Source organism: Ranitomeya variabilis, chromosome 8, assembly GCF_051348905.1.
Source record: "Ranitomeya variabilis isolate aRanVar5 chromosome 8, aRanVar5.hap1, whole genome shotgun sequence".
Lineage (NCBI taxonomy): Eukaryota > Metazoa > Chordata > Amphibia > Anura > Dendrobatidae > Ranitomeya > Ranitomeya variabilis.
Genome location: NC_135239.1, coordinates 207,153,861 through 207,167,256, shown reverse-complemented (window position 1 = coordinate 207,167,256; position 13,396 = coordinate 207,153,861). Strand labels below are relative to the sequence as shown.

Here is a 13,396-nt window from a genome sequence, read left to right as displayed (position 1 = left end):
ATGCGCGGCGGCCTGTGCCGTAGAGGAGGGGGATGCGCGGCGGCCTGTGCCGTAGAGGAGGGGGATGCGCGGCGGCCTGTGCCGTAGAGGAGGGGGATGCGCGGCGGCCTGTGCCGGAGAGGAGGGGGATGCGCGGCGGCCTGTGCCGGAGAGGAGGGGGATGCGCGGCGGCCTGTGCCGGAGAGGAGGGGGATGCGCGGCGGCCTGTGCCGGAGAGGAGGGGGATGCGCGGCGGCCTGTGCCCATACAGAGGAAGTAGTGTGCAAGATCTTCTTTGTATCCGAGAAATTAATCTTGAAACCAAAGCAGATATTGCATTAGAAAATGAAATAAATATTGCACAGTGATAACTTTTATTTATTTACTTTTTTCTTCTCTCTCAACAGTCAAATTTCTTGAAGTAATTAAGCCGTTCTGTGCGATATTGCCAGAAATCCAAAAGCCAGAAAGAAAGGTAAGCGAAACAATCAGGGTGAATTCTGCGCGACACATGCATATCATGGGGATGCCAAGACCCATCATTACCAGTGCAGCTTGTGGACCCCCCTATGCATGCGCATCAGCATAAATTCTAGGGATGGAGAAACCTGGATCGAGGGTCCCACGCCGAGAACAAGGCGCCACGTCGCACGAGATTTACTACAAATGTCTTCATATTATTTTTTTTTTTGTAGATTCAATTTAAAGAAAAAGTATTATGGACGGCGATCACCCTGTTCATCTTCTTAGTATGCTGCCAGGTAAGCACCGCGGGGCACTGCTATGACATGACTTGTGGCGGACCGTCCCCTTCTGGTGGGGTCTGGTATTGCAGTCTGGGCGCATTTGCTTGAGTTGCAGTGTGGCTTCAGTGAAGGGGCTCTGACGCTCCTGTAATCTCTGCTGGACATGGCGGCCTTTGTTTTTAATAATTTAGCACTTTTCCCTTTCAGATTCCCCTCTTTGGTATCATGTCTTCAGACTCTGCAGATCCCTTCTACTGGATGAGAGTTATCCTGGCTTCCAACAGAGGTAAGATGAGAGTGCAGCGTCCCGTGCAGCGTATAATCCTCGCTGATGGCATTTCTGCTCCACATAAGTGCTGAATGTCTGGTGTGACATGCACAGGAGGCCTGCACTGATTCTGAGGTTATTTTATTTTTTTTTTTATTTACAGGAACCTTGATGGAGTTGGGTATCTCCCCCATCGTCACCTCTGGTCTCATTATGCAGCTCCTGGCCGGTGCCAAGATCATTGAGGTTGGAGACACACCAAAAGATCGAGCCCTGTTCAACGGAGCTCAGAAACGTAAGACACCTAAAAAAAAGCCATCTGTTAAAGTGGTTGCCCGGATTCATCCATTTTATGGCTTATGCCATTATTCTAGATCAGTGGCGGTACATAGCAGCGATGAGGTCACACCGCCTGCGCCAGAGCTGCTGCCCCTTCTAATAGCTTTCGGGCACCAGTTTGATTGACGGTCCCTTCTAGAATTGCCCATTAATTGACCTAGATTTGTATCATGTGGTGTTTTTGGTTCACCATAACATAGAGATGTATACATTCATAGTACGTAGAATAAATCTGCCAGCTTCCGGCAATAATTGCCAGTGTTCCTCCTCTTCTTCCAGTGTTTGGGATGATCATCACCATCGGTCAGGCCATTGTCTACGTCATGACCGGCATGTACGGAGATCCCTCTGAGATGGGTGCTGGCATCTGTCTGCTCATCACTATCCAGGTAATTTAGTGTATAGGACCCGGCACACATTTGCTGTATGTTCCCTCTTACCTCGGAGTGACCAGATTTCATTCCTCGCCTCCAGCTCTTCGTCGCCGGTCTCATCGTCTTACTCTTGGATGAGCTGCTACAGAAGGGCTACGGTCTGGGATCTGGTATCTCTCTCTTCATTGCTACGAACATCTGCGAGACCATCGTCTGGAAAGCGTTCAGCCCCACCACAGTGAACACCGGGCGAGGTAGGAACCTAAATGAGCGCGGCGGCCGCATACCTGCGATGAGCATCACTGACAGTAAATTCACAGATAAGCATTTGTCTCTTCTGCATTGCAGGCACAGAGTTCGAGGGAGCCATCATCGCCTTGTTCCACCTGCTCGCCACTCGTACCGATAAGGTCCGCGCTCTCCGGGAAGCCTTTTACCGTCAAAATCTGCCCAACCTCATGAATCTGATTGCCACCATCTTTGTCTTTGCTGTGGTTATATACTTCCAGGTGCGCAGATATAAAAGATGATCCTGTAGTGTGGGGGGCACTCATCCATACGTTACCCTTATGACCCTGTTAATACATGTCACCATTCTTCCATTATGTCAGGGCTTTAGAGTGGACCTCCCCATCAAGTCCGCTCGGTACCGTGGACAGTACAACACGTACCCCATAAAGCTGTTCTACACCTCCAACATTCCCATCATCCTGCAGTCGGCCTTGGTCTCCAACCTGTACGTCATCTCCCAGATGTTGTCGGCTCGCTTCAGCGGTAACCTGCTTGTCAACCTCCTGGGGACGTGGTCTGTGAGTATCCGTACACCTGACTTTCCGAAGCACAGGAATTATACCACCCTGCCACACTGAGAACAGATCAGAGGTGGGGGATACAAGTGTCCTAATGTCACCTCTTTGTGTTTAGGACACCTCCACGGGAGGACCTGCCCGAGCCTATCCCGTCGGGGGACTGTGTTATTACCTCTCTCCGCCGGAGTCGTTTGGTTCGGTGCTGGACGATCCGGTTCATGCTGTCGTTTACATCGTCTTCATGCTTGGTTCCTGCGCCTTTTTCTCAAAAACCTGGATTGAAGTATCTGGCTCCTCAGCAAAGGACGTAAGTGTTGGCCCCGGCAGCTCCACGCGCTGCTGCACCTTACGCTCAGTTTAATTGATCACCATATTGTCTGCAGGTCGCAAAGCAGCTGAAAGAGCAACAGATGGTAATGAGAGGACACAGAGAGACGTCCATGGTGCACGAGCTGAACAGGTGAGAGAGCATGTGCGATCATGGAGGGTGGTGCAAGCACAATGTACTAGGGAGACAACTGCGCATGCACGGGCCTCAGTAATGGTGAATATGATCCATGTGTGAGACTGATGTCTGATTAACAAATAAAACTGACAAATTGCCCCCCCTATTCGGTGGTCCGTGCTCTCCAGAAATGACTGCAGCAGTGATGCCAGTAATGGATGTCACAACTTAGGCCCTTTATATCTTTACTATATACAACCTGCCCTTGTCATCTGTACACGGGGGGAGCAGAGGTCCCGTAAGTGACCAGAGCAATACACGAAGACTGAGGGTCTTCTGCCATCTCCTACAGTGCATTGATAATTACACAACTGAAGAAGATTGGAGTAAACGGAAATGATTTATTGATGCACGACAAACATTTTTGCAATAAAATATTATCAATAAAGCATTTACATTTTAACATCTTTTATTTTCTCTTGGCCATTTAAGTTTACTCCAATCTTCCGTTGCGTCATGGATGTTCAGGACATCACCGTCCGTATCATCATGATTTAATGTGGGGGACATCACACTAGTGCGATATTTCCAGCCCAATTCTGGGCTTTGTCTTTTCCTTTAATGACCGGCATTGGACTCGCCTGACATTTTTCTCCCTCCTTCCGCCTAGGTACATCCCCACAGCTGCTGCCTTTGGTGGTCTTTGCATCGGCGCGCTCTCGGTCCTCGCAGACTTCCTCGGTGCCATCGGCTCTGGAACTGGTATCCTGTTGGCCGTCACCATCATCTATCAGTACTTCGAGATCTTCGTCAAGGAGCAGAGCGAGGTCGGAAGCATGGGCGCCCTTCTCTTCTAACACCATCAAGAAATATATCTTTTTTTTCTTTTTACGAGGTCATTTTAAAGACCCAAGACGTGAGCTGATCATGCGACTCTGAAAACTCCGTTCTACGTGTGTTCCTGGGACTCAAGTGGGTCAGACACATCACCGAGTCGCTGGCCGTTCAGTGACGTCCTCAGACACCCGGCTATGTTTTTTCCTTTTTACCAGTTTTGACCCATTTTTATAAAGGTGTGGACAATGTGTAAGAACTTCTTTTTTTTTTCCCCAAAAAACACTTTTAATTTTCAAGTCAAGAGCATGAATCCAAACACGACATCGATCTAAAGTCTTACCTTAGGGCTCGCGTCATCCAGTCGGTTATCGCATCTGTACAGAGTTTGGAGCCGAGCGTATCGGTATTATCAGTCATTATTATTATTTTTTTTTTTTTTCAATAAAATCTTTGAAAACAATTCATTCCAAGATTTATTAATCAACAAGATGTTGGATCTTATTTCGCTCAGCCCTCGGCTTATAGGACTCGGGTGTGTAATTTCTGAGCCATAAATAGGGACTAAACGTATTGGAAAACTTTTCCTGTTAGGTCCGAGGTCCTAAGATCTGCAGTGACGTGTTCGGCTCATCCTAGAGTCCTGCACGGACTCGTAACCCTCAGTGTTTGCCAGAATTTTAGAATAAAACTAAAACACTTCAAATGTTAGTGCCAAAAAAAAAAAAAGTACGAAACACCGTTCTGGACTCTACTTCCCACCCGGAATAATCTGAGGACTTCTGCCCCTCACCCCAATGACTAAATCTTATGATATGTGGCAGAAGTGTAAGGTTTACTTTTAATTTAGGATTATTAAAAAATAAAACCAAAACCTTTGCCTCTTCCGTTCTCACCCAGACACATCAGCACCGATGCTCCAGCGCTCCTCTTATCCCCTAATTACAAGCAGCCGTAGTGATGGCGTCACAGCAGACCCGAAAGGACGTGGTGCAATAGATGGGGAGGCAATGAGCAAAGCCCCTTGTCCCCTCCGGTCCAGTACCAGTCATTAGTCTAATAATGAGCAATTATGTGCCCCCTGATTGGCAGCTGGACAAGACTAAAAATGTTTGCCCCCCCAATAAGATGCTGAATATTTCAGGAACATGAGGAGCTGAATGGATATTGCTCAAGTCTGGCACAGTATATTGGTGGATTTTGGTAAGGAAGCACCTCTAGCTGTGTACATACACTACTGATCCTGAGTTACATCCTGTATTACACCCCAGAGCTGCACTCACTATTCTGCTGGTGCAGTCACTGTGTACATACATTACATTACTGATCCTGAGTTACATCCTGTATTATACCCCAGAGCTGCGCTCACTATTCTGCTGGTGTGGTCACTGTGTACATACATTATTGATCCTGAGTTACATGCTGTATTATACCCCAGAGCTGCACTCACTATTCTGCTGGTGCAGTCACTGTGTACATACATTACATTACTGATCCAGAGTTACCTTCTGTATTATACCCCAGAGCTGCGCTCACTATTCTGCTGGTGTGGTCACTGTGTACATACATTACTGATCCAGAGTTACATCCTGTATTATACTCCAGAGCTGTACTCACTATTCTGCTGGTGCAGTCACTGTGTACATACATTACATTACTGATCCTGTATTACACCCCAGAGCTGCACTCACTATTCTGCTGGTGTGGTCACTGTGTACATACATTACTGACCCTGAGTTACATCCTGTATTATACCCCAGAGCTGCACTCACTATTCTGCTGGTGCAGTCACTGTGTACATACATTATATTACTGATCCTGAGTTACCTCCTGTATTATACCCCAGAGCTGCACTCACTATTCTGCTGGTGCAGTCACTGTGTACATACATTAATGATCCTGAGTTACATCCTGTATTATACTCCAGAGCTGCACTCACTATTCTGCTGGTGCAGTCACTGTGTACATACATTACATTACTGATCCTGAGTTACCTCCTGTATTATACTCCAGAGCTGCACTCACTCTTCTGCTGGTGCAGTCACTGTGTACATACATTACATTACTGATCCCGAGTTACATCCTGTATTATACCCCAGAGCTAAACTCACTATTCTGCTGGTGCAGTCACTGTGTACATACATTACATTACTGATCCTGAGTTACCTCCTGTATTATACTCCAGAGCTGCACTCACTCTTCTGCTGGTGCAGTCACTGTGTACATACATTACATTACTGATCCCGAGTTACATCCTGTATTATACCCCAGAGCTGCACTCACTATTCTGCTGGTGTGGTCACTGTGTACATACATTACTGATCCGGAGTTACCTCCTGTATTATACTCCAGAGCTGCACTCAGTATTCTGCTGGTGCATTCACTGTGTACATACATTACTGATCCTGAGTTACATCCTGTATTATACTCCAGAGCTGTACTCACTATTCTGCTGGTGCAGTCACTGTGTACATACATTACATTACTGATCCTGAGTTACATCCTGTATTATACTCCAGAGCTGCGCTCACTATTCTGCTGGTGCAGTCACTGTGTACATACATTACATTACTGATCCTGAGTTACATCCTGTATTATACCCCAGAGCTGCACTCACTATTCTGCTGGTGCAGTCACTGTGTACATACATTAATGATCCTGAGTTACATCCTGTATTATACTCCAGAGCTGCACTCACTATTCTGCCGGTGCAGTCACTGTGTACATACATTACATTACTGATCCTGAGTTACCTCCTGTATTATACCCCAGAGCTGCACTCACTATTCTGCTGGTGCAGTCACTGTGTACATACATTAATGATCCTGAGTTACATCCTGTATTATACTCCAGAGCTGCACTCACTATTCTGCTGGCGCAGTCACTGTGTACATACATTACATTACTGATCCTGAGTTACATCCTGTATTATACTCCAGTGCTGCGCTCACTATTCTGCTGGTGCAGACACTGTGTACATACATTACTGATCCGGAGTTACATCCTGTATTATACTCCAGAGCTGCACTCACTATTCTGCTGGTGCAGTCACTGTGTACATACATTAATGATCCTGAGTTACATCCTGTATTATACTCCAGAGCTGCACTCACTATTCTGCTGGCGCAGTCACTGTGTACATACATTACATTACTGATCCTGAGTTACATCCTGTATTATACTCCAGTGCTGCGCTCACTATTCTGCTGGTGCAGACACTGTGTACATACATTACATTACTGATCCTGAGTTACATCCTGTATTATACTCCAGAGCTGCACTCACTATTCTGCTGGTGCAGTCACTGTGTACATACATTACATTACTGATCCTGAGTTACATCCTGTATTATACTCCAGTGCTGCGCTCACTATTCTGCTGGTGCAGACACTGTGTACATACATTACATTACTGATCCTGAGTTACATCCTGTATTATACTCCAGAGCTGCACTCACTATTCTGCTGGTGCAGTCACTGTGTACATACATTACATTACTGATCCTGAGTTACCTCCTGTATTATACTCCAGAGCTGCACTCACTCTTCTGCTGGTGCAGTCACTGTGTACATACATTACATTACTGATCCCGAGTTACATCCTGTATTATACCCCAGAGCTGCCCTCACTATTCTGCTGGTGCAGTCACTGTGTACATACATTACATTACTGATCCTGAGTTACATCCTGTATTATACCCCAGAGCTGCACTCACTATTCTGCTGGTGCAGTCACTGTGTACATACATTAATGATCCTGAGTTACATCCTGTATTATACTCCAGAGCTGCACTCACTATTCTGCCGGTGCAGTCACTGTGTACATACATTACATTACTGATCCTGAGTTACCTCCTGTATTATACTCCAGTGCTGCGCTCACTATTCTGCTGGTGCAGACACTGTGTACATACATTACTGATCCTGAGTTACATCCTGTATTATACTCCAGAGCTGCACTCACTATTCTGCTGGTGCAGTCACTGTGTACATACATTACATTACTGATCCTGAGTTACATCCTGTATTATACCCCAGAGCTGCACTCACTATTCTGCTGGTGCAGTCACTGTGTACATACATTACATTACTGGTCCTGAGTTACCTCCTGTATTATACCCCAGAGCTGCACTCACTATTCTGCTGGTGCAGTCACTGTGTACATACATTACATTACTGATCCTGAGTTACATCCTGTATTATACTCCAGTGCTGCGCTCACTATTCTGCTGGTGCAGACACTGTGTACATACATTACTGATCCAGAGTTACATCCTGTATTATACCCCAGAGCTGCACTCACTATACTGCTGGTGCAGTCACTGTGTACATACATTAATGATCCTGAGTTACATCCTGTATTATACTCCAGAGCTGCACTCACTATTCTGCTGGCGCAGTCACTGTGTACATACATTACATTACTGATCCTGAGTTACATCCTGTATTATACTCCAGTGCTGCGCTCACTATTCTGCTGGTGCAGACACTGTGTACATACATTACATTACTGATCCTGAGTTACATCCTGTATTATACTCCAGAGCTGCACTCACTATTCTGCTGGTGCAGTCACTGTGTACATACATTACATTACGGACCCTGAGTTACATTCTGTATTACAGTTGTGGCCAAAAGTATTGACACCCCTGCAGTTATAATATAATAATAATAATTTTTATTTATATAGCGCCAACATATTCGGCAGCGCTTTACAACTTATAGAGGGGACTTGTACAGACAATAGACATTACAGCATAACAGAAATCACAGTTCAAAACAGACACCAGGAGGAATGAGGGCCCTGCTCGCAAGCTTACAAACTAAGAGGAAAAGGGGAGACACGAGAGGTGGATGGTAAGAATTGCTTTAGTTATTTGGACCAGCCATAGTGTAAGGCTCAGGTGTTCATGTAAAGCTGCATGAACCAGATAACTGCCTAAGTATGTAGCAGTACAGACACAGAGGCTATTAACTGCATAAAGTGTATGAGAACACGATGGAGGAACCTGATTATGTGTTTTATTTTTTTTTCTATTTTTAATAGGCCACACAGGGATAGTTAGGTTAATGCGTTGAGGCGGTAGGCCAGTCTGAACAAATGCGTTTTTAGGGCACGCTTAAAACTGTGGGGATTAATCGTATTAACCTGGGTACTGCATTCCAAAGAATCGGCGCAGCACGTGTAAAGTCTTGGAGATGGGAGTGGGAGGTTCTGATTATTGAGGATGCTAACCTGAGGTCATTAGCGGAGCGAAGGGCACGGGTAGGGTGGTAGACTGAGACCAGAGAGGAGATGTAGGGTGGTGCTGAGCCTTGGAGTGCTTTGTGGATGAGGGTAGTAGTTTTGTACTGGATTCTGGAGTGGATGGGTAGCCAGTGTAATGACTGGCACAAGGTAGAGGCATCGGTGTAACGGTTGGTGAGGAATATGATCCTGGCAGCAGCATTCAGGACAGATTGGAGCGGGGAGAGTCTGGTAAGAGGGAGGCCGATTAGTAGAGAGTTACAATAGTCCAGACGGGAATGAATAAGTGAGACAGTAAGAGTTTTTGCAGAGTCGAAAGTAAGAAAAGGGCGAATTCTAGAAATGTTTTTGAGATGCAGATAAGAAGAGCGAGCCAGTGATCGGATGTGGGGGGTGAATGAAAGCTCAGAATCAAGGATGACCCCAAGGCAGCGGGCATGTTGCTTGGGAGTAATGGTGGAACCGCACACGGAGATGGCAATGTCAGGCAAAGGTAGGTTAGTAGAGGGAGAGAACACGAGGAGTTCAGTTTTTGACAGGTTCAGTTTCAGATAGAGGGAGGACATGATGTTAGAGACAGCGGTAAGACAATCACTGGTGTTTTCTAAAAAGGTCGGCGTGATAACAGGAGAAGAGGTGTATAATTGGGTGTCGTCAGCATAGAGATGGTACTGGAACCCAAATCTACTGATTGTTTGTCCAATAGGGGCAGTATACAAAGAGAAGAGGAGGGGGCCTAGGACTGATCCTTGAGGAACCCCAACAGTAAGGGGAAGGTGAGAGGAGGAGGAACCAGCAAAACATACAGTGAAGGATCGGTCAGAGAGATACGAGAAGAACCAGGAGAGAACGGTGTCCTTGAGGCCGATGGAGCGGAGCATAGTGAGGAGGAGCTGATGATCCACAGTGTCAAATGCTGCGGAGAGATCCAATAGAATTAGCATGGAATAGTGACCATTAGATTTAGCTGTTAGTAGGTCATTAGAGACTTTAGTGAGGGCAGTTTCAGTAGAGTGTAAAGAGCGGAAGCCAGATTGAAGAGGGTCGAGAAGAGAGTTATCTGAGAGATAGCGGGTAAGACGGGAGTGGACCAGGCGTTCCAGGAGTTTAGAGATGAAGGGAAGATTAGAGACAGGTCTATAATTAGCCGCACAGTTTTGGTCGAGGGAGGGTTTTTTAAGTAATGGATGTATGATGGCATGCTTAAATGAGGAGGGAAAAATACCGGAAGTGAGGGAAAGGTTGAATATTTCTGTCAGATAATACTCAGTTTCTTCCTGAAAATGATTGCAAACACAAATTCTTAGTAGTTATTATCGTCATTTAATTTGTCTTAAATGAAAAAACACAAAAAGAATTGTTCTAAAGCCAAATTGGATATAGTTCCACACCAAACATAAAAAAGTGGGTGGACAAAAGTATTGGCACTGTTCCAAAAATCCTGTGATGCTTCTCTAATTAGTGTAATTAGCAGCCCCTGTAACTTACCTGTGGCACCTAACAGGTGTTGGCAATAACTAAATCACACTTGCAGCCAATTGACATGGATTAAAGTTGACTCAACCTCTGTCCTGTGTCCTTGTGTGCACCACATTGAGCATGGAGAAAAGAAAGAAGACCAAAGAACTGTCTGAGGACTTGAGAAACCAAATTGTGAGGAAGTATGAGCAATCTCAAGGCTACAAGTCCATCTCCAAAGACCTGAATGTTCCTGTGTCTACCGTGCGCAGTGTCATCAAGAAGTGTAAAGCCCATGGCACTGTGGCTAACCTCCCTAGATGTGGACGGAAAAGAAAAATTGACAAGAGATTTCAACGCAAGATTGTGCGGATGTTGGATAAAGAACCTCGACTAACATCCAAACAAGTTCAAGCTGCCCTGCAGTCCGAGGGTACAACAATGTCAACCCGTACTATCCGTCGACGTCTGAATGAAAAGGGACTGTATGGTAGGAGACCCAGGAAGACCCCACTTCTTACCCCGAGACATAAAAAAGCCAGGCTGGAGTTTGCCAAAACTTACCTGAAAAAGCCTAAAACGTTTTGGAAGAATGTTCTCTGGTCAGATGAGACAAAAGTAGAGCTTTTTGGGCAAAGGCATCAACATAGAGTTTACAGGAGAAAAAAAAGAGGCATTCAAAGAAAAGAACACAGTCCCTACAGTCAAACATGGCGGAGGTTCCCTGATGTTTTGGGGTTGCTTTGCTGCCTCTGGCACTGGACTGCTTGACCGTGTGCATGGCATTATGAAGTCTGAAGACTACCAACAAATTTTGCAGCATAATGTAGGGCCCAGTGTGAGAAAGCTGGGTCTCCCTCAGAGGTCATGGGTCTTCCAGCAGGACAATGACCCAAAACACACTTCAAAAAGCACTAGAAAATGGTTTGAGAGAAAGCACTGGAGACTTCTAAGGTGGCCAGCAATGAGTCCAGACCTGAATCCCATAGACACCTGTGGAGAGATCTAAAAATGGCAGTTTGGAGAAGGCCCCCTTCAAATATCAGGGACCTGGAGCAGTTTGCCAAAGAAGAATGGTCTAAAATTCCAGCAGAGCATTGTAAGAAACTCATTGATGGTTACCGGAAGCGGTTGATCGCAGTTATTTTGGCTAAAGGTTGTGCAACCAAGTATTAGGCTGAGGGTGCCAATACTTTTGTCTGGCCCATTTTTGGAGTTTTGTGTGAAATGATCAATGTTTTGCTTTTTGCTTCATTCTCTTTTGTGTTTTTTCATTTAAGACAAATTAAATAAAGATAATAATAACAAAGAATTTGTGTTTGCAATCATTTTCAGGAAGAAACTGAGTATTATCTGACAGAATTGCAGGGGTGTGAATACTTTTGGCCACAACTGTATGTACACAGTGACTGCACCAGTAATGTCACTCTGTAACCACACGAGGGAGCAATTACACTGGTAGAGGGAAAAAAAAGCCTCTTGTAAACATTCAGTAAAAGGTTGGAAGTCACTGCGGAGGAATGGAAACATCCTATACAAGAAGCAGACAGGAGCTCTAGCGCCACCTGTAGGAGATAATCCTGAAAGTTAATGTCAAGCTTTGCCACATTCATAGGATGAAAAGCCAAACCAGAAACTCCTTTTACAAAAATGTGATTCAGGATGTCTCACCCTCAGAGCAAAGCAGGAGCTAAATAGTTAAGGGGGAGAAAGTAGTAAAGTTTCTCTAGAAAGCAAAGTTAGCATAGTAAAACTTCTCAACCTTGCCATAATCCCCTGGGAATTTCGATATTCAATTATTTATTCATGCTAATTTTGGGTTCTAAAAGATGTAATGAATTGGGGACGATAACCTGCTGGTATTAGTAAGTGGCACAGACCATATAACTCCTATAATACTTTCCCCTATGAAAAGAATATAACTACTATAATACTGCCTCTATATACAAGAATATAACTACTATAATACTGCTCCTATGTGCAAGAATATAACTACTATAATACTGCCCCTATGTAAAAGAATATAACTACAATACTGCCCCCTATGTGTAGGAATATAACTACTATAATACTGCTCCTATGTACAAGAATATAACTACTATAATACTGCTCCTATGTACAAGAATATAACTACTATAATACTGCCCCTATGTACAAGAATATAACTACTATAATACTGCTCCTATGTTGAAGAATATAACTACTATAATACCGCTCCTATGTACAAGAATATAACTACTATAATACCGCCCCTATGTACAAGAATATAACTACTATAATACTGCCCCTATGTACAAGAATATAACTACTATAATACTGCTCCTATGTACAAGAATATAACTACTATAATACTGCCCCTATGTACAAGAATGTAACTATAATACTGCCCCTATGTACAAGAATGTAACTACTATAATACTGCCCCCTATGTACAAGAATAGAACTACTATAATACTGCCCCCTATGTACAAGAATAGAACTACTATAATACTGCCCCCTATGTACAAGAATAGAACTACTATAATACTGCCCCCTAAGTACAAATGTACAATATAACTACTATAATACTTCTCCTATGTACAAGAATATAACTACTATAATACTGCCCCTATGTACAAGAATATAACTACTATAATACTGCCCCTATGTACAAAAATATAACGACTATAATACTGCCCCTATGTACAAGAATATAACTGCTATAATACTGCCCCTATGTATAAGAATATAACTGCTATAATACTGCCCCTATGTACAGGAATATAACTGCTATAATACTGCTCCTATGTACAAAAATATTACTACTATAATACTGCCCCTATGTACAAGAATATAACTGCTATAATACTGCTCCTATGTACAAGAATATAACTGCTATAATACTGCCCCTATGTACA

The 13,396-nt window shown here is 44.3% G+C and overlaps 1 protein-coding gene across 1 annotated transcript in view; it reads left to right on the top strand.

The window, feature by feature from the left end:
• SEC61A1 (SEC61 translocon subunit alpha 1) overlaps nt 1–4,259 on the top strand; it is a 7,747-nt gene extending 3,488 nt beyond the window's left edge. The window contains exons 2-12 of the mRNA XM_077276569.1: nt 387–454; nt 675–740; nt 933–1,011; nt 1,157–1,288; nt 1,612–1,721; nt 1,807–1,960; nt 2,055–2,215; nt 2,318–2,515; nt 2,631–2,822; nt 2,899–2,975; nt 3,631–4,259. Coding sequence (XP_077132684.1) covers nt 387–454; nt 675–740; nt 933–1,011; nt 1,157–1,288; nt 1,612–1,721; nt 1,807–1,960; nt 2,055–2,215; nt 2,318–2,515; nt 2,631–2,822; nt 2,899–2,975; nt 3,631–3,817 — 1,424 coding nt within the window. The 3' untranslated portion in view covers nt 3,818–4,259. The remainder of the gene's footprint in view (nt 1–386; nt 455–674; nt 741–932; nt 1,012–1,156; nt 1,289–1,611; nt 1,722–1,806; nt 1,961–2,054; nt 2,216–2,317; nt 2,516–2,630; nt 2,823–2,898; nt 2,976–3,630) is intronic.
• Nucleotides 4,260–13,396: the final 9,137 nt, after the last annotated feature.